We start from the raw sequence: 20,660 nt of genomic DNA, 5'->3' as shown, positions 1-20,660 counted from the left end.
GAAAGTTTGAGTACTATGGTTTTATTACTTAATCAGATTCACAATACAGTCCCTGTGAATCTCCCCTTGAGTATCCATCCCACCAAATATTAAAAACAAATACATCAATTTGTCTTCTGTGCAGCCTTTTCCTATTTGTTTTTCCTGATCAGAGTCACCTTCATCACTGACTGTTTCAGTTGCTTCCTTCCCAATTGTATTTCTGCTGGTTACAGCTTCTGAATCACTGTTCTTAACATTGACACATACTTGCCACGGAACGATGCACATGGAATGGTCCAACCTTCCAGGGGGCAAAGGAGAATCAAATTCTAATAGTGTCCATTGTTGGTTTTCTGCAATTCAAAAAAGACAGAAAACTCACTGTGAAATCAGTTTCAAATTTACAGAATTGGAAAGAAGAATGAGGATAGTGGCATCATCATAAATTATGGACTAGTCTGCAATGTTATAAGCCCCTTAAAAAAAAAAAAAAAAAAGAAGAGCGTGGGGTGGGGTGGGGTGGGGAGGTGGCTCTGTTTAACCATAACATTATACCAGGATAGAATTGAATTTCAACCAACACACGCTGGTGTAAAGTTGTGGTAACCAAGAAGGGAATTGGGTTTGAAATTTCCAGGGAAGATGTAATAATAATTCCTATTATAAAACTGAATATAAAAGTTTCATACAGTAATTAAGGGTAGAAACCTTTAAAAAAAAAAACTTCCCACCTATGTGATATTTATACATTGTATCCAGTGCCCCAGTTGGGTCCATACCACCAAAAATGTACAAATGGTTTCCAAAGGCAGCAGCTGAGTGGGCTGCCCGTCCTCCTGGGACATCACCAGCAGCTGGTAACTTTTCCCATGTCATAACATCTACAAACAGAAAAATAAATCAATGGCTACGTTTTAGAGAATGAAATAAACTGCTGTTTATTATCATCAAAAGGCCAACAGTTGGGCAGGGCCTGAAATTCTCTAAATCAGACCCATCTTTGGGTTTGCTTTTGTTTTAAAGCAGTCACACTTGGGCTTTGCTTGTAAGACCTCAGGCTGGTAACAAGACTGCTGTTGTTTTTGGATGGGAACAACAGTTGCAGGTACTTAGCACTTTCCTGCATCAGAGGAACTGTCCTTTTGGGGAGGTGGCATTGAGGGAAGCACAAAGATTTTCCTTCTATGGGGATGTGCTAGATTTCTTCTTTCCATTGCATGGGAGTTCCTGGTGGTACCAACAGCCATCAAGCAGCAGGAGTACACTTGGTTGAGGATGTTCTCCCATATATAATAGGGGAGCAACCAGTTCATGGACACCAGTCTGAAACTACAGTAGAACCTCGGAATTACAAACTGACTGGTCAACCATGCATCTCATTTGGAGCTGGAAGTACGCAATCAGGCAGAAGCAGAGATTTTTAAAAAAGCAAATACTGTCCAGTACTGTGTTAAATGTAAAATTACTAAAAAAAAAATAAAGGGAAAATTTAAAGATATGAGAAGGTAAGGAAAATTTTTCTGTGCTTGTTTCATTTAAATTAAGATGATTAAAAGCAGCATATTTCCTCTGCATAGTAAAGTTTCAAAGCTGTATTAAGTCAATGTTGTAAACATGAAAGAATCACCATAACGTTTTGTTCAAAGTTACGAACAAGTTCCATTCTCAAGGTGCTGGTAACTCCGAGGTTCTACTTGTATAGAGCATCACTAGAATGGATAGTGCTTTCACTGCCATTCTAACTCATGAGAGTGCCTTACACAGTAAAGACAGAGCATTGTTTTAATTAATATTTATAGAATATGCTATTGCAGTCATTTATGAAAGAAACGTTGGGTGCCAGTCTTTCAGATACTTTGTGGTAACTAATCACTGTCAGGTAGTTTTTCATCAGAAGAACCCCCACAGCAATATACATTCAGCTCTTGGATACGTTGAATAGTAATTATCTCCATAGCCATATTACAGAAGTGCCCCATATTTCTCAGCTTGTAACCAGCCGCATAGGGGAGGCCCTCCACACACACTATTGCATTGTCACCACAAATCCCAGTCCCTTAGACCTGTAGACAAATCTCTCGCTGAAGCCAATAGGATTTCTGCCTGCTTAAGACCTGCAAGATCAGCATGACACATGACAAAAGCAACATGCCCCAGCACCAACCAGCCACACTGGAGCATATTTATTGCACGTATCCAATAGTTATTTTAGTGGTTCTGTAAGAGGTGGTCTCTCTCAAAGCAGACCACATCACATTACTTATTAATGCAGCTATAGCTACTTCATATACTTACTTGTATCAATGCAGAACAGATCATTGTAAAATTTATCACCAGATAACCCACCATGTATGAAAAGCTTGGTCCCAACTGCAACCACCACATGGCCATGCCGAGGTGAGGGAGGATTACCATGTACTTCTGGCTGTGACCAAGTCAAAGTGGCTAGAAATGGGAGTACATATGATTATGTGGTGTGTTGTTGGAGCTCTGTAAAGACATTAAACCAGAAACCCTGGTCTAGGGACATCTAGACCAAGTCTGACAAGGTGATTTTTAAATCAATAACAAAAGCCTCAAGCATCTAGTTTCTGGGATTATTGCAAGAGGCAATGCAAATACACACTCAGCAAAAAAATGCAGCTATTTGTACATCTCCTCTGGAAGTAATTACACACTGCTGATGTAGTAGAAAAAAAATCATTGTTCTTGCTCTACATATTGTCCTTTCGTAGCGAAGTGACCAACATATGTTCCCACTTCTGAAAGAGAATGGCTACTAGCAGCAAATTGTGGTAGAAGTTGGAGGATTCTGACAGTACACCTCAATCCCGTACCACAATGCCAATGATACTCTTAGATCTTTCCACTGAAGATACTACCAACTTTCCAAGTGACTGTGTGGTGTTGATAAGCTTTAGGTAGGGGGGACAGCTCATCCATCTAATTTAAACCTATCGCCAAAAACCGGTGTCTAATAATACACTATACCACATTACCTAATTCTTTATGTACAATTTGTATTTCCAGGCCTTTCTTCATCTCTGTGCCACGCAACCTTTCAGTCCAAGTGGACAATGAATCATTTAACTCACTGTAACAAAACATTAGTTATTTAGCGGTACCTGTGTCAAACACGTGAAGTTGTGGATCTTTAACAGGCTCTGCTCCTTTATCTCCCCCTCCAAGCACATAAAGCTGGTCTCCTATAGCCGCTGATGACGTGTGGAACGTCCTAGGGAGTGGTTGAGTCCCAATCACTTTAGGACTTTCCCAGATTCCTGTTTCTAATTAAAAGATGAAATGATAATTATTCACAAATATATAACAAGCAGTTACCTTATTCATATGAATTCTTCAGAGCGGAGGTTGACTTGAGTAGGGAGTTATTAAACACATAAAACACAGTGTTAAGAAAAAAAGTCAAAAGTGGCAAAAAATGACTTTTGGGAAATGAGTGAAAAATCCAAGTTGCAAGTGAAAGCTTGGTCTGTTGCATGCATCTAATTCAGGTTTGTTTACACCACCTGATAAAGTGCTATGTCCATTCTACGTTAGCCACATAGGATTTTGTGGAATGTATTTATATGCTAAAATCAAACATGGTTCCTGGGATTTCCCACTAATGCTAAGAGCTCTTTTATTTATTCCACACCTAGAGATTTTTACAGGGAATCTGTCATTATAGAAGTTAAGACTTTTAAAAAAAGCTCTTTACAAGCAATATATGCAGCACCACTGAAATGCAGTCACCTGTGTAGTGGAGGGCAACAGACAGGTAAACAACAGGCACATGAGACAACAGAGAAGGGAGATGAATTTTTGGTTAACTCCTCCAGGGCAAATGCCTAGTCTCTTAAGAATCTTTAATATACATGCAGAACAGACCACACTACATCTCATTCAAATGGCCCACACACATGGAACTGCATGGTGGGTTTATACGGCTCTGGTAGGATCCACTCATTTGGCACAAGAATGCTCCCGTTAATGCCAAGCATGGGATTCATTGCCGTGAAGCGCTAGTGTACAGTGCATTCCCTGCGGCAAGGAACCTGAGGGGCACGCTGCAGAAGTCACCACAGCATTTTAGAAAGTCATAGATTTGATTCTACCTAGTCTTTAATGCTCCTAGGAGGACACAAAGGAAATCATTTGCCTGTAAATACAGATTTTGGAGGTGTAACCTGTACTTTACAAATGTAACAAAGTAATTCGAACAGTTTCTCACATGTATAACAGGTGCACAGCCAACTGTCCAACAAAGGAAGAGAAAAGGCTCGGATGAGTAGATTCTACCACACACTTACCTAGATTCAGCACTTGAACACAGTTTCTATTTCCAGACTGGTCAGCCCCTCCAAACACCCAGAGGCTAGTGGGGCTGCTTGTGGGAATGAAGGTGGCATGTTCATATCGAGGCAACAGGCCCACCCAACCAGGCATTGCCCACTGGTGTTTATCTGCAATGGAGGGAGTAAGTGCTGAGTTCCATTTGCAACAACACTGGTGTTTCCAGGACAGCTGCAGTTACCTTAGGCTGACTGAGGTATAGTGTAATCCATGAACAAATTTCAGCTAAATACAAATGCTACTTGAGGACAATCAGACATAGATAGATGGTAGATGGCCACCTCCTCAAGGGGTAAGTCCCAAGGCAGTTAGTCCTTTCAATATAAGACAAAATAATTCAACCGAGGTGAGCTACTTTAGTCTATCAACACTGCCCCTTGATGTTAGCCCATATTCCCATTATGACAGGAGTGTGGAGACCAATACTTGAAAGTGCCCCATAAATGCACCCCAGCAGAGAAGCATGTGACAGATCACCTAATATCTTTCTTAGCTCACCCCTCCCACCCCCAACAAAATGACTATGGATGTCCATAGCTCAGGACACAGACATGAGATTCAAGTCCAGAATAAGCAGAAACTTGAAACGCTATTTCCTTCTAGGCTCTGATCCTTCAACGACATCCACAGCCATATGCAGACCCATGCAGCTGCAGGATTGGGTCCTTTATCCATCTGGACAGGTTGTAACACTCAATACTAAGGCTTGGTCTACACTACATATTTACTTTAATAGAACTACATCGCTCAGGGGTGTGAAAAATCCACACCCCCGAGCAATGTTGTTATGCCGACCTTTCAGCTCGGGTGTAGACAGTGCTATGTTGCTGGCCAAGCATCTCCTGCCTCCCATGGAGGAGAAGTTAAGCTGATGGGAGAGCTCTCTCCCATTGGCTTAGACTGAGCATCTTCACCAGATGCGGTGCAGCTGCGCCAATGTAAATTTGTAGCGTAGACCTGCTGTAAGTAGCTGTGTCACTGTTTCTAGGCCTTATCATCACAGTTTTTGCTGTCCCATTGAGGTGTTTGCATGGATCTGGTCTGACCTCCCCAAGCACAGCGAAGATTAAACAGACTTTTTGGTTTCCAAGGACAGACAGCGTAACAGGCAACAAAACTACTAAATATTTCCTGTTCTTACCCAGATCTATGATGTGGGCATCGGAGAAGCTGCCATTGGGGTCTGCTCCCCCGATGATGACCACTTTGCCTTTCCCAGCGGTTGGGGCTGGAGGCAAATATAAGCAGTTATGGCCAACGCGTGCACTCGGGCTTTCTCCGAGGGGGACAAGTGTATACCTAGAGTAGGGAGATATAGGCATGAATCAGGCCTGGAGAGCACATAAAGGTTTGGGGAGGAAAGGACAGGGATATTTGTAGTGCCTTCAATGGGGAAGTGCTGTGCTAGAGAAGAAGAGTGTGAATCCCTCCTGGAACAGGGGAATGAGGGGAAAAATGAAAGTTTAGAATACAGATTAAGTGAAAAAACTGTGCCATTTATTGATGGGAAGAATGTAAAAAACACTCCCCATATTCTAATATGAACTCCAGAGTTATCAAAGAAGCTGGTGCTATATCAGGCTTTAATGCGGGAATCTGATGCCACTCTGACTCTAGTGGGGGCATTGGGCTCATCATGGTCATGCTGTAATAACACATTATAGCCACGGTGGGGGGACTGAGGATGAACGGGGAATGCTGGGGTGCACTAACCATGTGGCCCTTTGGGGGACAGCTCCAGGCTCCAGAACCGGCAGCAGCTTTGGCCTCATGAATCTTGAGCAAAGGAAGGCAAAGCCAGAGTCATGGAAATCCCCCCAGAGTCCCCCTCCTTGCAGGACCCCTCCGAACCCCTCCCAGTGCCTGCGGGGAAATCTCCCCCCCCTCCCCCAGTGCCTGCGGGGAAATCTCCCCCCCCAACTCCCCCAGTGCCGGCCCCTCCCCCAGTGCCTGCGGGGAAATCTCCCCCCCCTCCCCCAGTGCCTACGGGGAAATCTCCCCCCACTCCCCCAGTGCCTGCGGGGAAATCTCTCCCCCCCCCACTCCCCAAGTGCCTGCGGGGAAATCCCCCCCCAACTCCCCCAGTGCCGGCCCCTCCCCCAGTGCCTGCGGGGAAATCCCCCCCCTCCCCCAGTGCCTGCGGGGAAATCTCCCCCCCCACTCCCCCAGAGCCGCCCCCTCCCCCAGTGCCTGCGGGGAAATCCCCCCCCCCACTCCCCCAGTGCCTGCGGGGAAATCCCCCCCCCTCCCCCAGTGCCTGCGGGGAAATCCCCCCGGAGCCCCTCCCCCGCAGGCAGGACCCGTCCCGTCCCGACGTCTCCACAAGGTGCTCGGCGCTGCCCAGGCGGAGGGGCGGCCGCGCCGGCGGGCTGGAGGACTGGGCGACCAGCCGTCTGCGGGGCACCGCCCGGCTCCAGTCCCAGCCCCTTCGGCCCTCGCCCTCCCGCAGGCCCCGGCCCCGGCTCACCGCCGCTGCCCCCGGGGGCAGAGAACCCCCGAGCGGGGAGACGTGACGGCGCCCGGCCCGGCCCGGCCCGGCCCGGCCCTCGCTCCCCTCAGCCTGTCCGGCCTCGCTCCGCTTTTCTCCTCCCGCCCACCCCCAATGTAGAGGGGGCCCACAGAAACTACACTGCCCAGCATGCACCGCAGCCCGGGGCCCCTGGTTCCCAGCATGCTTTGCGCAGCGCGCCACGGGCTGACGCAGAGCGCGCTGGGAGGGGAGGCGGAGGCACCCCCTGGCGGCAGTCTGTAGGGGGCGCCTCCGCTTCCTGTGCCTGGCTAGAACGGACTGAGTTCCGGCGTCCTCCCCGAGCGCAGGGGGTCAGCGGCGCTCGCCCCGGAAGTTCCCCTCGTTTCCGGCTTGTGGCCGCGGCAGCGGGGCTTCACCGCCCCCGGAAGTTGCCGGTCCCCCGCAGCTGCTCCGCCAAGATGGCGCCTCTGGACTTGGATAAGTACGTTGAGATTGCGCGGCTCTGCAAGTACCTGCCCGAGAACGACCTCAAGGTGAGGGGCGGCGCGGGGCCGGGGCCGCGGGGAGCCCAGAGGGAAGAGCCGGGGCTTGGCCCCCTGCCTGGCGCACACAGGGCTGCGGGTGCTGGGGCCCCTCCGCCCTGGGGGGCGGCAGCAGCGCTGTTCCCGGCCTGCTGCCCCCTTCTGGGTTTGGGCTCACGCCCCTGGCGCCGGCAGCGGCCTGGCCGCGGGCAGAGGCGGGGACAAGCGGGTGCGAGTGATCCCCGCCTCGGGGGCCGGCCGTTCGGTCAGGCGCCCTGCCCGGAGGTCCCGTCGGACGCACGGGCTCGTTGCTACGGTGGTCCTGCACGTTTAGTGTCAGCTCTTCGGGGCTGGGACGGGCATGATGCCAAACCAGCCCAGGCTAATGCAGGCAATTCTGCAGATTGCTTTGACTAGGTAGAGGTTGGAAGAAATATCCTTGTCTCAGTGTGGTTCTGCTCTGAAAAGTGACTGGCCTCTTCTAACGCTGCAGACCTCACACGATTGTACCTTTGAGAGACAAACTAGTGTAAGGTAATATCTTTTACTGGACTAACTTTGGTTGGTGAAAGAGACCAGTTTTTGTGCTACTGAGCTCTTTTTCAAGTGTGGGAAAGATACTCCGAGGGTAGTCTATGCGAGAATCACCACAATGGCATAGCTGCACCAGTGTAGTGCATCTGGTGAAGACACACTATGTCAGTGGGAGAGCTGGCATAAGAAAACCACACTGCCACTTACAGTGTAACTTACATCACTCAGGGGGTGGCCTAGTCATACTCCATAGTGACATAAGTTACACCAACAGAAGTGTTCGTGTGTACAAGCCCTAAATAGGAAGTGGGAACAGCTTGTTTAACGTAAGTAGTTAAACATTGTGAGACCATTAAAAGTGAAGTGGACCATTACCCATTGTATATGGAGAGTCATGCAAAAATAAATGTGGTACTCTCTGCTTCTGTGACTCAGTGGAGTCAATTTCCCTGAGTGTGTGAGTAGGATTCTATTCTTTTTTGTACATCATCAATGGAATTCTTTTCTAAGTTCCAGCCAGCTATATCTATGTACCCCCAGTGAAGAGCATGGCATTGTTCATGGGGTTGCACAGGTGTAACTGAGACCTCACTTACTGATAAGTGAGAAGGAAAGAATCCAGTTTGAGTCTTTGATCCCAGGATGAGTTTTTAGGGTTTGCAGTTGGAAATTAACGTTTTTCCTTGTAAACTGAGCATATCTAATACAGAAATAATTGATACAATAAACATAAAATAACCACAGTGGTCATCTAATTTTTAAGAGCAAAACTGCAATTTAATGTAGCATTTAAATAATGTAAATTACACTTACTCTGTGAACTGCTGCTCTGAGCCTCATTGGGACTATAGTTAAACTGTATGAGTCTGTGGTGGCGCTTTAAAACATTAATTCAAGTGTAACCAAACTTTCTTACACATTTTTCATCCCAAGTCATTTCAGCATGGTTTCTCATTGATGTCTAGAGAATTTGGTAACTGAATACATCCTAAAGCAAATAACTTAGTTCATTAGTTTACAAATATGTTAGTCCTTGATATTACAATGCACAAAAACCACAGGCTGATCAGTGTAAACTTTTTCCTCTGTAGCGCTTATGTGATTATGTGTGTGACCTACTGCTGGAAGAGTCAAATGTGCAGCCAGTATCTACACCAGTTACAGTTTGTGGAGATATACATGGACAGGTAAAATGGCATGAATACTTGCACGTTATACCCCTGGAGAGCAAGCAGAGTCTGTCACTTGCAAACATTTCTATAAAGGTTGATGGTGAATAGTATTTTAAATATGACAGGTTTCAGAGTAACAGCCGTGTTGTTAAATATATGGTTGGGGAAGCATAGTTCAGGGAAGCAGAACCATCTACTGAATGTTCAGTAATTTGCAGTATTCTGTATGCTCTGCTTTTGTGCAGTGGAAGGAAAGCATACTGTTTTTTAACTTTCCCAGAGTGTGCTTTTGGGAAGTCAGCCTCACAGATTAAGAAGCATTGCTGAATTATCCTCTCTTACTTAGGGCTTGGCTGTGTCGAGACAGCCTTGTTGCTAAAAGTCAGTGTGTGTGAACACACTTTTGTGGTATTTTGTTGGCACTTTTGCCAACAAAATACTTCCAGCCCCGTGAGCGGCATAAGCTTTGTCAGCAGGAGAGTTCTGCTGACAAAGCCGTATTCACGCTGCCGCTTGTGTTGGCAAAACTTTTGTCTTTCACTGGGGGGGCTTTTTTAAGTACCCACGAAAGACACAAGTTTTGGCGACAACTATGCAGTGTAGACATACCCTTAGACTGCAGTTGTTGAGCTGTTCAATGTTAATAGGGGCCTCATCCTAGAAGGAGGGAACTCCATTTGAAGTTGATGGGTGTTATGCATACAAAGAGCTTGCACACTGTAAAGCTGCTCTGGAGAAGTAAGACCTAATCAGTATTTCAGCAGTTTAAATGTGGCTTTTTAACACCAAGTGGATGAATGGGAAATCTGTCCATTGAGGCCATAATTGTTCAGTTGAGCTTTTTCAGATCTACTTTTATCTTGTTCTTGAAAATAAGGATTACTTCTCTCTAAACCTAGATAAATTCCAATTAATTGTGCTAACACACTCTTAACTAACAATAACAGAACCCTTAATATGGACAAACTCTTTTTTGCAGTTTTATGACTTATGTGAACTGTTCAGAACTGGAGGTCAGGTTCCTGACACAAACTACATATTTATGGTATGTATATATTAGATGTTAGTTCATCATTCAAAAAAAGTGTAAGGAAAGCACTTCTACAATTACGCTGATTTAAAAAAAAATTCAGACTTTTTGTTTTAGTTTCCATTTTAACTCTCTTGCTTGTAAACATCTTTTCCACTCCCAAATTTACTCTCTTCCACTTGGTTAATGGGTGTGGTTTTTATTTTGCCTATCTAAAATTTGAAATAGATAATGCTGGTTCTCATGAAAGGAAATACAATTTATAGCCTGCTATCTAAAAGCTCTAGCTTATGTTGGCAGTAGAAGGGAAGTAGAATATTTTAGTGGCTAATAAAGGACCTCCTGAAATGTTTCTTGGATGAATGGGAACATGAGAATCACAGAAGTAATGTTTCAATTTTAAATTATGAAATTTCAAATACCCATTTAAATGTTTTTGTTTTTTAAATATATTTTCAGAATTCATATAGCAATGGTGCTATGGTGCCTCGTGGTGTTGGGCCTCTTCGCAAATTGAGGAATTAGAAGTAGATATGTTACTGTGTGCACTCCTGAAACCATTTTTCCATTTATTATGTAAAAATATTTTTAATTTGCAGGGTGACTTTGTAGACAGAGGTTACTATAGTCTTGAGACTTTCACCTACCTTCTTGCACTAAAAGCTAAATGGCCTGACCGTATCACACTCCTGCGAGGGAATCATGAGAGCAGGCAGATAACACAAGTGTATGGATTTTATGGTAAGTCTTTATAAACTGTTTCTGAATTGTGGTTAACTAACATAAAAATGCAGTGAACTGATTCTCTGTCCTTTGGTAAATTTGACTTTGAATACATGTATAGCTTTTCTAGAGGCCAAGTGGATCATGAAGTAGGATTCATCAGAGCAATAAGCCAATCTGAATTTATGCACTGTCAAATAGTGAAGTAATGTAGCATAGTATGGGGAACAGTAATTAGTCTTGAAAAGGACTGTGCTCTAATCTACTGGGTAGAGTTCTATTTTCAGCTCTGTCACTGACTTGCAATATAACCACAGGTCTTCACGTCTATGCCTCAGACTTCTTATCTGTGAAACTGTGTGATAAGGAGCTTAATCTGGGAGTTGAGGCTTAATATTTGAAGTACGTTGGGATTGTCTGATAAGTGCTGTAGAAAAACAAAATATAGAGAAGTCTCTCTTTATGACTTAGGTCATAGCTTTTAATTCTACCAACTTGGTAACAAAGATGGCTTATCTGGTAAGTCACTGCTGGTGCAGTAGATGTGGAAATATTAGTGAATGAACACATGATTAGTACTAGGCATTAACGCAAACAATATAAACTGAGGGAGTGGGTTTGCCTGAAAACTTAATTGTAGTTCCAAAGCTATGAGAAGACTTGGAGAAATCTTTCAAGGATCTAATAGTTGCCCCAAGGAATATGTAATCAAAAATGGACTTGCTTTTGGATCCCTCTGGAAATGAGGAGAAATGGGTATAAATCTTGATCTCTTAATCCATTATGCCTAAGGAATCCTTGCTTGTTAGGTCTGACTTATCCAGATCTGTTCGAACCTAGTTACTTACAACTGCATTGAGGCTCCATCCTCTTTGACCCAAAAAAGTGTTGCATGGTTTGGTTCTGCCTGTATAGATAGGGCCATGCTGTGGCACTGTGACTGCTTTAGGGCAGTAGCAGAGGCTAATTGTGAGGGGTTTTCTTTGCGTCTCACAGTACGATCTTCAGCAACTCAAACGTGGAAATGACTTCTTTATTTAAAAAACAAAACAAAAAACACCTAAGATTTGTCTGTTCGGTTTCCTTAGTGGCCTAATGTGGGGTATTAATTCCTATAGCACAATTTGGACAGGGTTGATTTCTAAACCAAACAAAGCAACCATAACTCTCTTCCTCTGCTTTGGAAAGAGCATCTTCAGAAGCATGTGGCCTATTTAATCATCTCAGTAGCATCTGACGACTTTTCATAGCGCAAGAATTGAACCAAGGACTTGTTCATGATGAACTAAATTGAGATTTGAGTTGTGGAGGGCGTGAAGAAGCTTTTCATAGAGGCAGCACCTTTAGTCACACTAAGATGGGAGGAAACCTTTTCCAAAATATTGCTTGAGTATGCAAGAAATTGGAAAACCGCTCCCAATGGGGTGGACAGATGGCCATAAGAAAAATCCTCTCTCATTGTATTACAGTCAGTGTTCCTATCTGATGGACCAGCATATTTCTTTGCTCATCTATTTATTGAGATTTCAAGTTCTAGTGTAAATATCTGGGATACTTTTCCTTAACAGAATCGGAGAAAATGTCAAACAATAAAATGATTTCTCTATTTAACAGATGAGTGCCAAACCAAATACGGAAATGCAAATGCCTGGAGATACTGTACCAAAGTCTTTGATATGCTGACAGTAGCAGCTGTAAGTTTTTTAAACTCAATAAAAACAGATAAAACAGATTATTTTGCATCATTGTTTCACTAGGCACATATTTAAGTGGCCTTTAATTGTCATAGTGTCTAGAGACAAACTGAAATTACAAGTAAAAATATTCCAGGCTTTATACATGAATCCTGGACTAGTGGGTGGGGGAGAAGTAGACATGATGTATCTTGACTTTTTAGAAAGTCTTTTTTATACTGTCCTGTATGACCTTCTCATAAGAAGACTAGGGAAATATGGTCTAGATGAAATTATTATAAGGTGGGTACACAACTGGTTGAAAGACAGTACTCAGAGTAGTTATCAATGGTTTGCTATCAAAAGGCGGGTGAGGGGGAGGATCTAGAGTGGTCCTGCAGGGGGGTCTGTCCTGGGTCCAGTACTAGTCAATACTTTCATTAGTGACTTGAATAATAGAGTGAAGAGTGTGCTTCTACAACTTGCAGATGACACCAATCTGGGATAGGGTACAAGCAACTGGAGGATAGGATTATAATTCAAAATGATCTTGATAAATTGTTGAATTAGTCTGAATTCAACAAGATGAAATTCAACAAAGACAAGTGCAAGTACTCAGAAAATCAAACAGAACTACAAAATGTGGAATAATTGGCAGGCAGTCATACTGTTGAAAAGGATTTGGGGATTATAGTGGATTGCAAATTGAATGAGTCAGCATAAGAACAGCCATACTGGGTCAGACCAAAGGTCCATCTAGCCTAGTATCCTGTATTCTGACAGTGGCCAATGCCAGGTGCCCCCAAGGGAATGAACAGAACAGGCAATCAAGTGATCCATCCCCTGTTGCCCATTCTTGGCTTCTGGCAAACAGAGGTTAGAGATACCATCCCTATCCATCCTGGCTAATAGCCGTTGATGGACCTATCCTCCATGAATTTATCTAGTTCTTTTTTGAGCCCTGTTATAGTCTTGGATTTCACAACATCCTCTGGCAAGGAGTTCCGCAGGTTGACTGTGTTGTGTGAAAAAATATTTCCCTTTTTTTGTTTTAAACCTGCTGCCTATTAATTTCATTTGGTGACCCCTAGCTTTTGTGTTGAGAAGGAATAAACAACACTTTCTCCACACCAGTCATGATTTTATAGACCTATCAATGTGATACAATTGTGAAAAAGACTAATGCACCGCAGAATTTTATTAACAGGAGTGTCATATGAGAGATACAGGAAGTATTTTCCTGTTCTGCTTGGCACTGGTGAGGCCTTACCTGGAGTTCTGACTAATTCTGGGCACCACATTTTAAGAAAGATGTAGAGAAACTGGAGAGTCCAGAAGAGCAGCAAAAATAATAAAAGGCTTAGAAAACCTGACCCATTAGGAAGGGCTAAAAAAAAACCCTGGAATGTTTCTTCTTGAGGAAAGACTGAAAGGGGACATAAGTCTTCAATTCGGTTAAGGGCTGTTATAAGGAGGATGGTGATCAGTTGTTCTCCATGTCCACTGAAGGAAGGACAAGAAGTATTGGGCTTAATTTTCAACAAGGAAGATTTAGATTAGATAGGGAAAATTTACTAATTTTGAGGATAGTTAAGCACTGGAATAGGCTTCCAATGGAAGCAGAGGAATCCCTGTCATTGGAGGATTTTAAGAATGTTAGTCACATATCAGGGATTGTCTAGGTATGCTTAGTCCTGCCTCCACATGGGTGGATGAACTAGATAACCTCTCGTGGTCCCTTCCAGCCCTACATTTCTATGATTCTATTCTTTCTCTCAGTTAATAGATGAGCAGATTCTCTGTGTACATGGTGGCCTATCTCCTGACATCAAGACACTGGATCAAATTCGAACCATTGAACGCAATCAAGAAATTCCTCACAAAGGAGCCTTTTGTGACCTTGTCTGGTCTGATCCAGAGGATGTTGATACCTGGGCAATTAGTCCCCGCGGAGCAGGCTGGCTGTTTGGTGCAAAGGTCACAAATGAGGTAAAATCACCATCATAGAATGTAAAATTGAGGGACCAGATAAACTAAAACCTTGCTTAGCTTTAAGTTTGATGCTCTAATGGCATAACAGAAATAACATTGTGTGATCTGATGACTATGCACAGTGCAATTGTTTAACAAGGGAGACCAGTAAAGTAAGCTGGGATGGTTGCTTTTAATACTAATCCATAATAAAAGGTCTCAAGACAATCGTAGTAACAAGCCATTTCAACTTCTAAAACAACCTGCACATCTGCCACTGTTTTGTTTGTGAACTCCGTCTTTTGCTCTTGTGGTGAGATGGTGATCAATCTTTCTAGCTGGTGGCTATCCTAGTACAGGAGGTGATTGTTTCCAGCCAAGTATTCTCCCAAAGCTATTCTTCTTTTCTCTTTCTCAACAAAGTTCATGCTTTAGTCTTCCACTGAACAAAAGCTTCAGTAAGTCTGGGAAAACCCATTCACTAAAACATGTCAACCTTTCAGGTTATTGAAATACCCAAACTAGTAGTGTCTGACTTGTTGTTGTATTACCTGGCCTTTGGAGCTGTGATAGTGTCATCATCTGAAAAGCCTGAACATATTACATGAGCCTTAAAATATGCAAATAGAGGTGGTGTTTGTGTAGCCATTTTACTTGGGGTGATGCCCCCCCTCCCCCCCGCGCAACAAGGTATCTCCATGTCCATTTATGGCACGACTGGTTGTGCGAACACATTCTTGACCGGTTGACTAGTTTCTAAGCTTCTGACTGACTAGCATTTTCTGCTGTGAAAGAACTACTATCTCAGTTTGGTAGGTCTCAGGAGTTAGAGGCAAAAGCCAGGGGTCTGAAATGAATGGTATCTCATCTGCAGTTAAAACTCCGTGGTGATTCCCGTAGAAGGCTTTTATCTGCAGGTTTACCCAGCAGACCTCTTCTCCTTGAGTAAAATATTGAAATCTTGAGACAGAGCAATGTTCTAAGTAGTAAAGAGCTGTTATGTACTAAGCATATGTAACTACTTACTGTAAATATTTATATATTTTTAAATTACAGTTTGTTCATATCAACAACTTGAAACTCATCTGCAGAGCGCATCAGCTAGTGCATGAAGGCTATAAATTCATGTTTGATGAGAAGTTGGTAACAGTATGGTCTGCTCCAAATTACTGTTACCGTTGTGGAAATATTGCATCAATCATGGTCTTTAAAGATGTAAATACAAGAGAACCAAAGTTATTCCGTGCAGTTCCAGACTCAGAACGCGTAATTCCTCCTAGAACAACTACACCGTATTTCCTTTGAGATCTTTTCCCATCCTGCTGTTTCCCCATTTCCTTGTACTATCCCTCTGTACTTTTTATTGAGCACTTTGCTGCTGAAATGCTGCCTCTTGCCTTTTTTATTTTTAAATTATCTAAATGTATTGTGTATTATGGTGTCTGTAGCAGTGTGTCTCTATTTGCTCCTCTCCGCCCCCACATGCCCTCCATTTGAGAATGCTTGTGAAATGTCTGACATTTATTTATCCCACTGGATGTAGTTCTTGCATATGTCTGTTTTTAGGTTGAACATTTTCCCTTTACAAAAAAATCATAATACATTGGCACTCTTTTGATCCCATTCGATCATTCAACTTTTTGTTCGGTAAGTTTTAAGAAATTTCAGCAGCAAAGTTATTACCTAGTGTGCACGATGGGACTGTAAATGCGTTGTGTTGTGTACACATGTCCAAGATGTAAAATTGAATTGTCCTTGTTAGATCTTGTTTTAAGTGAATATAAAAGTGGTCTAAAGGGCTGTCCCTTCCTCTCCCCCCACCTTTTTTTTTTTAGGATTCCAATAAAAATACAAAACTGCTACAGCTATTGAATTTGTACATTATAATAATTGTTCTGATTTTTCAGATACCTTGTATTTTTAATAAAGTCATATCTTAAATAAAACCCACCTAGGTTAAATATTGCAAATAAAAATCCTACTTTGTTGATGTGAGCATGTTTTTTTTTTTTTTCTATTCAGTAAGAACTACTTAACCCTTTGGCTATCAATTATAGAACTGACCTTAGTTTTAACAATAGTGTGTGTGTTTTTTTGTTTGTTGTTGTTTTTTTTGGAAGCAATCCTTGAGTGGTTCTCTTCTGAAAAGTGACTATGTAGAAATGATATGATTCAGTACATCTGCTCCTTGAATATATTTGAGTCATTTACTCACTAAAATAAGTTTCTGCTTGTCATTCCTGTTAGTATTTGTAGAGTCAGTACAGCTGCAGGAGCCTTGAACTTGGTCTGGTTCTTGCTTGTAAATCAACAAAATTGTTAAGCCATATTCTGACTGTAATATTTTAAGCTATTTCTGGATACACCAAGCTTGAGTTTGATTTTAGGTTGTAGGTGGCTGGAAGGTGGAGGGGTAGGAGGGATACTTGTAAACCAAGTGGATTTGATCGAGAAACAGGGAAGTCCACAAATTCACTTTTACAGTTACTTTTCAGAAAACCAAACTTCAAACTGTGCTTAAACTACCTAATTACATATTGAAATTTTGGCAAAAGCCTCAGTAGTAAAATTGCAGTGTTGAATATCTGTAATTGTGTCAGCACAGATTCCACAGGTGGAAAGTGATACACAGTTGGTCATGGATAACCTGGTACCTACCAAAGAAAACTGATCTAGAATTTAATTCTTGAGTGCAAGTAAAAACATTTCTGAATCCAAGACTTCTGTCTTGAAACAAAATCTCTCATTTTTGGCGGGGATTTTTGGTGCTGCCTGGATGTGTTAGGCAGACAAAAGGATTCTGTTGCATTCTTATTCTGTTTAGTTTCTGTATTAAAGACTAGTAGCATCTTTAATGGCTCTAGTTAACAATTTAGCTGGGATTTATCAATCTGCTATTTCCCTTTCACTTCAACTGCTTTCTGAACATTCCAGAAATATTCTGGCAAAGCTAGTCAGCACTAAAGCACTTTAGTTTTTTAATGTAGTTTTGAGCATCCAATACATTTACAGAGGATAAAACTTTCTGGCTTCTGGAAATGTAAAAAACAGTTTTCTACTAAATTTTCAGTTCTTGTTAACTTCATGTAAAATGAAGAGCAAGATATTAATTTGACTAGATCTGGCAAAGAGCACTGGGCAGGTAGACTCATTAGCCTCCTATTGACTTCACTGCTGTTACAGCAACCCACAAGTGCAGTTTTTCCTTGAGTCTGGACTTTTTTTTTTTTAATGGTATAAACTGAAATAGGAGAAGCACACACTTCTCTGCAGACATTCTTGAGCTCTATTTGGGTCAACAGCTGAAATATCCATGTCTTGAACCCTGGAATAATTTGGAAGTGGGAGGAAGATTTTTGTTTTACAAGAATGTGAATCTAATTACTAATGTAATTGTGGAACACTGGAAATTCATTTAATTCTTGCTACGTGATTAAAATAATCCACTTTATTTACTTTAAAACTCCTCTGGCAGCAGTTCTTCCATTGTGTATTTAATGACGGTCTTTAATGCTTTTGAGTTGTACTGATTACCTACGTAATATCAAAAACCCTTTAACTCCCCTCTCATGTTGGTATATAGCATATTTTGATGTTTTAAAGCTCCTTTGGTGGTGGAGGTTCCCTCTTTTCCCCCCACACCTTTCATGGCACTAATCTTGTTTCTGTCTCTGGTTGAAGGAAACCTGTTGATGAAAATCCAATATAACAGAAAATATTACACTTGACAATGTGCTGATTTATTTTAAATAAACTCGAGCAAGCTGTTCAGCAGCAGTATTAAAACTACTGCCTTCCTACCTTTGGGAAGAGCACTCTACCCCAAGAGGCATCATCCCTGTCAATTATCACTGATCGCACTACGGAGGAAAAGCAACCCTGAAATATGTAGTTCTAGGCATTAGTTTAATGGCTGGGGTAGAGAATAAATCAAAGAGTGTGACTTGTTATAAACTAATTTCGGCAGAGTAAGGGATTCTCTGTATCAAATCCTTATTGTCAGGTAAAAAATTAGTAGGAAATCAATATTTTTCTGACAAACTGCATTTCTGCTAAATGACATCTACCTTGGCACATACTAGGATTAACCCTACCACAATCTTTGTTGCATTTTTCTATGACTAATGAATCAAGTCTCATAGTTCCTTTCTGAGGTAGGGAAATATCCCCATTTTTAGATGAAGGGGTTTTCATTTAATTTCTTTATACCTCAATTACATCTGAAGTTGTGCTAAATCTGATAGTGCTGGAAATACAACTAAGTTCACTTGGGTATCTCTAAACAATCTTTCCCTTTTAATGATTCACTCCACTAGCATGGTGCAGCCATTCAACCATGGAACTTTGCTCCTAGAGCAACCTCTCAAAATTTTGTAGTGCTCAACCTCTAACAGTCTTTCTGTAAATTCAGCTTGGTGGAAGGAAGTGGTGGTGTGATTATTCTAGGTACCACCACACTGTCATAGCACTTGTGTGTAGTATCATACTAACCAATCCATTAATCTAGTAGATACACTTCATTTACAGCAGGTTCTTTTTTAGTGCAGTAGTTGCATTAAAATCAAAGCTTTAAAATCTTGATTAAAACTGTACTGACTGGTAGCTGCTCTTGTTTCCCTGCAGTGTCCAACTATGCCTTTTCTATTACAAAAAAAGTGTTTGCATGAAAAAATGTTGGAAAAACAATTCATCTTGATTGCATTGATAAATGTTCCTTAGACTGACATGAACTTAACTATTCCCTCAGAGCTCCAAAAGACAACTTATTCTCTCAAGAACTGATACTCCTGGGGGAATTTTGCACAATTGTATGACCACAGAATTCATATCCCCCACAGATTTCTTTGCTTCCCTGCAGAAAAATCACAGGTGCATTGTTTTGGGTGCCAGGAGCAGCCAATGGAGAGATAAATAACAGGGTGCAGCTGGGGCTGCCTCAGCCAGTGGCTTCTATCCTGTGCTAGGCTAAGCTACTAGTCCTGGCCGGGCTGGGGAGGATGGGACTTCCTCTTTGCCTGCAAGGAACAGCCAGTGCTGGGTCAGACCCACCCCCAGAAACCTCTCCGGTTGCAGGAAGCTCTGCATCATCCCCCCACTTCCTGTCCCCTTTGTTCCTCAGCTGTGGGGGGGAAGGGGTCAGTGTACAGGGAACAGCTCCCCCATCCCCCCAACCCTCATGCATCTGGACCCACCTCATACCCAGATCACCCTGCCAAGCCTCACCCCCTGCACCCAGAACCCAAACCCACAGCTGAACAAGCCTTACTCTCTGCATCTGGAGCCCCACTGCACCCAGACCCCCCTGACAAGCCCCCCACCCCTGCACTCAAACCACCTCCCTACCAAACCTCACTGCACCTGGACCACCCTGACTAGCTCCCCCCCCCAATCCGCACCCCACTAAGCCAGCATCTGGACCCTCCTGCTGATCACTGCACACCCAGACCCCCCCCACAGCTGAGCCCTGACCACCTGCAGAGTCCCATTATGTCTGCACCCCTGTTCATCCAGATCCTCCCCACACCAAGACCCCCCACCAAGCTGCCCACACCCAGACTACCCCCCCACAGAACCCTATTACTTCACAGTTGGATCTCCCCACACTAAGCCCCTCCACACTTGGATCCTGCTGGCCTGAACCTGCCTGCCTACATCTAGTGTGCTTGGCATAGAGGGGCAGGGCCCCAGTGTGTTCCTGGGGCAGGCCTGGTCCTTGTGCTGTGTCAGGGTTGGGTGCAACTTTTGCGTTGAGTCCATAGCTGGATGGGGGGAGGAGGGGACACAGGGTGATCTCACAGCTCTGTAGTCAGTGGCCTGTGCTCCTCATTGCCATGGTGGAATCTCCACATTTATTTATTGACAAATACAATTTGCAGCTTTTTAAAATACTGTGTGTAGAATTTTTTTATTTTTTTGGCACAATTTCCTCAGGACTCATGAGAAGCAAACGGAAATGCTTGAAAGGAAGGGTGTGGAGGAGCTTTACTGGTACTGAAACATAGGGTGGGGTGGGGTGGGTGGGGAGTCTAAGCAATGGGGAACAGCATGTAATTTCTTAATGCATAATTCTAGCTGTAGGAAATCAGACATCCTCCTTCCACATCTTAAAATGAAATGCCAGTTTAGGAGATGGTTGAACCCAGTCTCGTAACTTGAAGAGGAGGTGGGAGTACAAATAGTTTGTCATGCAAGTACAATATTTGGTACGTGGACCTGATGTGTAGGGGCTGG

The 20,660-nt window shown here is 43.1% G+C and overlaps 2 protein-coding genes across 5 annotated transcripts; one reads left to right on the top strand and one right to left on the bottom strand.

Moving 5' to 3' along the window:
- On the bottom strand, positions 1–6,941 carry RABEPK (Rab9 effector protein with kelch motifs). Of its 3 annotated transcripts, XM_073314683.1 has the most exons (9): positions 6,906–6,922; positions 6,803–6,870; positions 6,049–6,111; positions 5,477–5,634; positions 4,293–4,445; positions 3,108–3,269; positions 2,278–2,427; positions 714–863; positions 1–335 (listed from the first exon to the last, which is right to left on the bottom strand). In XM_073314683.1, exons 3-9 carry the CDS (start codon positions 6,105–6,107, stop codon positions 25–27), a joined length of 1,143 nt encoding a protein of 380 aa, XP_073170784.1. In that variant the 5' UTR covers positions 6,108–6,111; positions 6,803–6,870; positions 6,906–6,922; the 3' UTR covers positions 1–24. The 3 variants fall into 3 exon arrangements, with proteins under 3 accessions (XP_073170784.1, XP_073170781.1, XP_073170783.1); XM_073314680.1 differs by lacking the exon at positions 2,278–2,427 and having other exon boundaries at positions 6,906–6,941; XM_073314682.1 differs by lacking the exon at positions 4,293–4,445 and having other exon boundaries at positions 6,906–6,940.
- A 121-nt stretch (positions 6,942–7,062) lies between these two features.
- PPP6C (protein phosphatase 6 catalytic subunit) lies at positions 7,063–16,419 on the top strand. Of its 2 annotated transcripts, XM_073314684.1 has the most exons (7): positions 7,065–7,338; positions 8,952–9,047; positions 10,012–10,077; positions 10,662–10,803; positions 12,400–12,479; positions 14,238–14,447; positions 15,486–16,419. In XM_073314684.1, the coding sequence occupies exons 1-7, from the start codon at positions 7,264–7,266 to the stop codon at positions 15,732–15,734; spliced, it is 918 nt and encodes a 305-aa protein (XP_073170785.1). In that variant the 5' UTR covers positions 7,065–7,263; the 3' UTR covers positions 15,735–16,419. The 2 variants fall into 2 exon arrangements, with proteins under 2 accessions (XP_073170786.1, XP_073170785.1); XM_073314685.1 differs by lacking the exon at positions 8,952–9,047 and having other exon boundaries at positions 7,063–7,338.
- The last annotated feature ends 4,241 nt before the right edge of the window (positions 16,420–20,660 follow it).

The sequence above is a fragment of the Lepidochelys kempii genome, chromosome 16 (genome assembly GCF_965140265.1).
Source record: "Lepidochelys kempii isolate rLepKem1 chromosome 16, rLepKem1.hap2, whole genome shotgun sequence".
Taxonomy (NCBI): Eukaryota; Metazoa; Chordata; order Testudines; family Cheloniidae; genus Lepidochelys; species Lepidochelys kempii.
The sequence above is the reverse complement of the archived record's forward strand: the minus strand, read 5'-3'. Positions and strand labels throughout refer to the sequence as shown.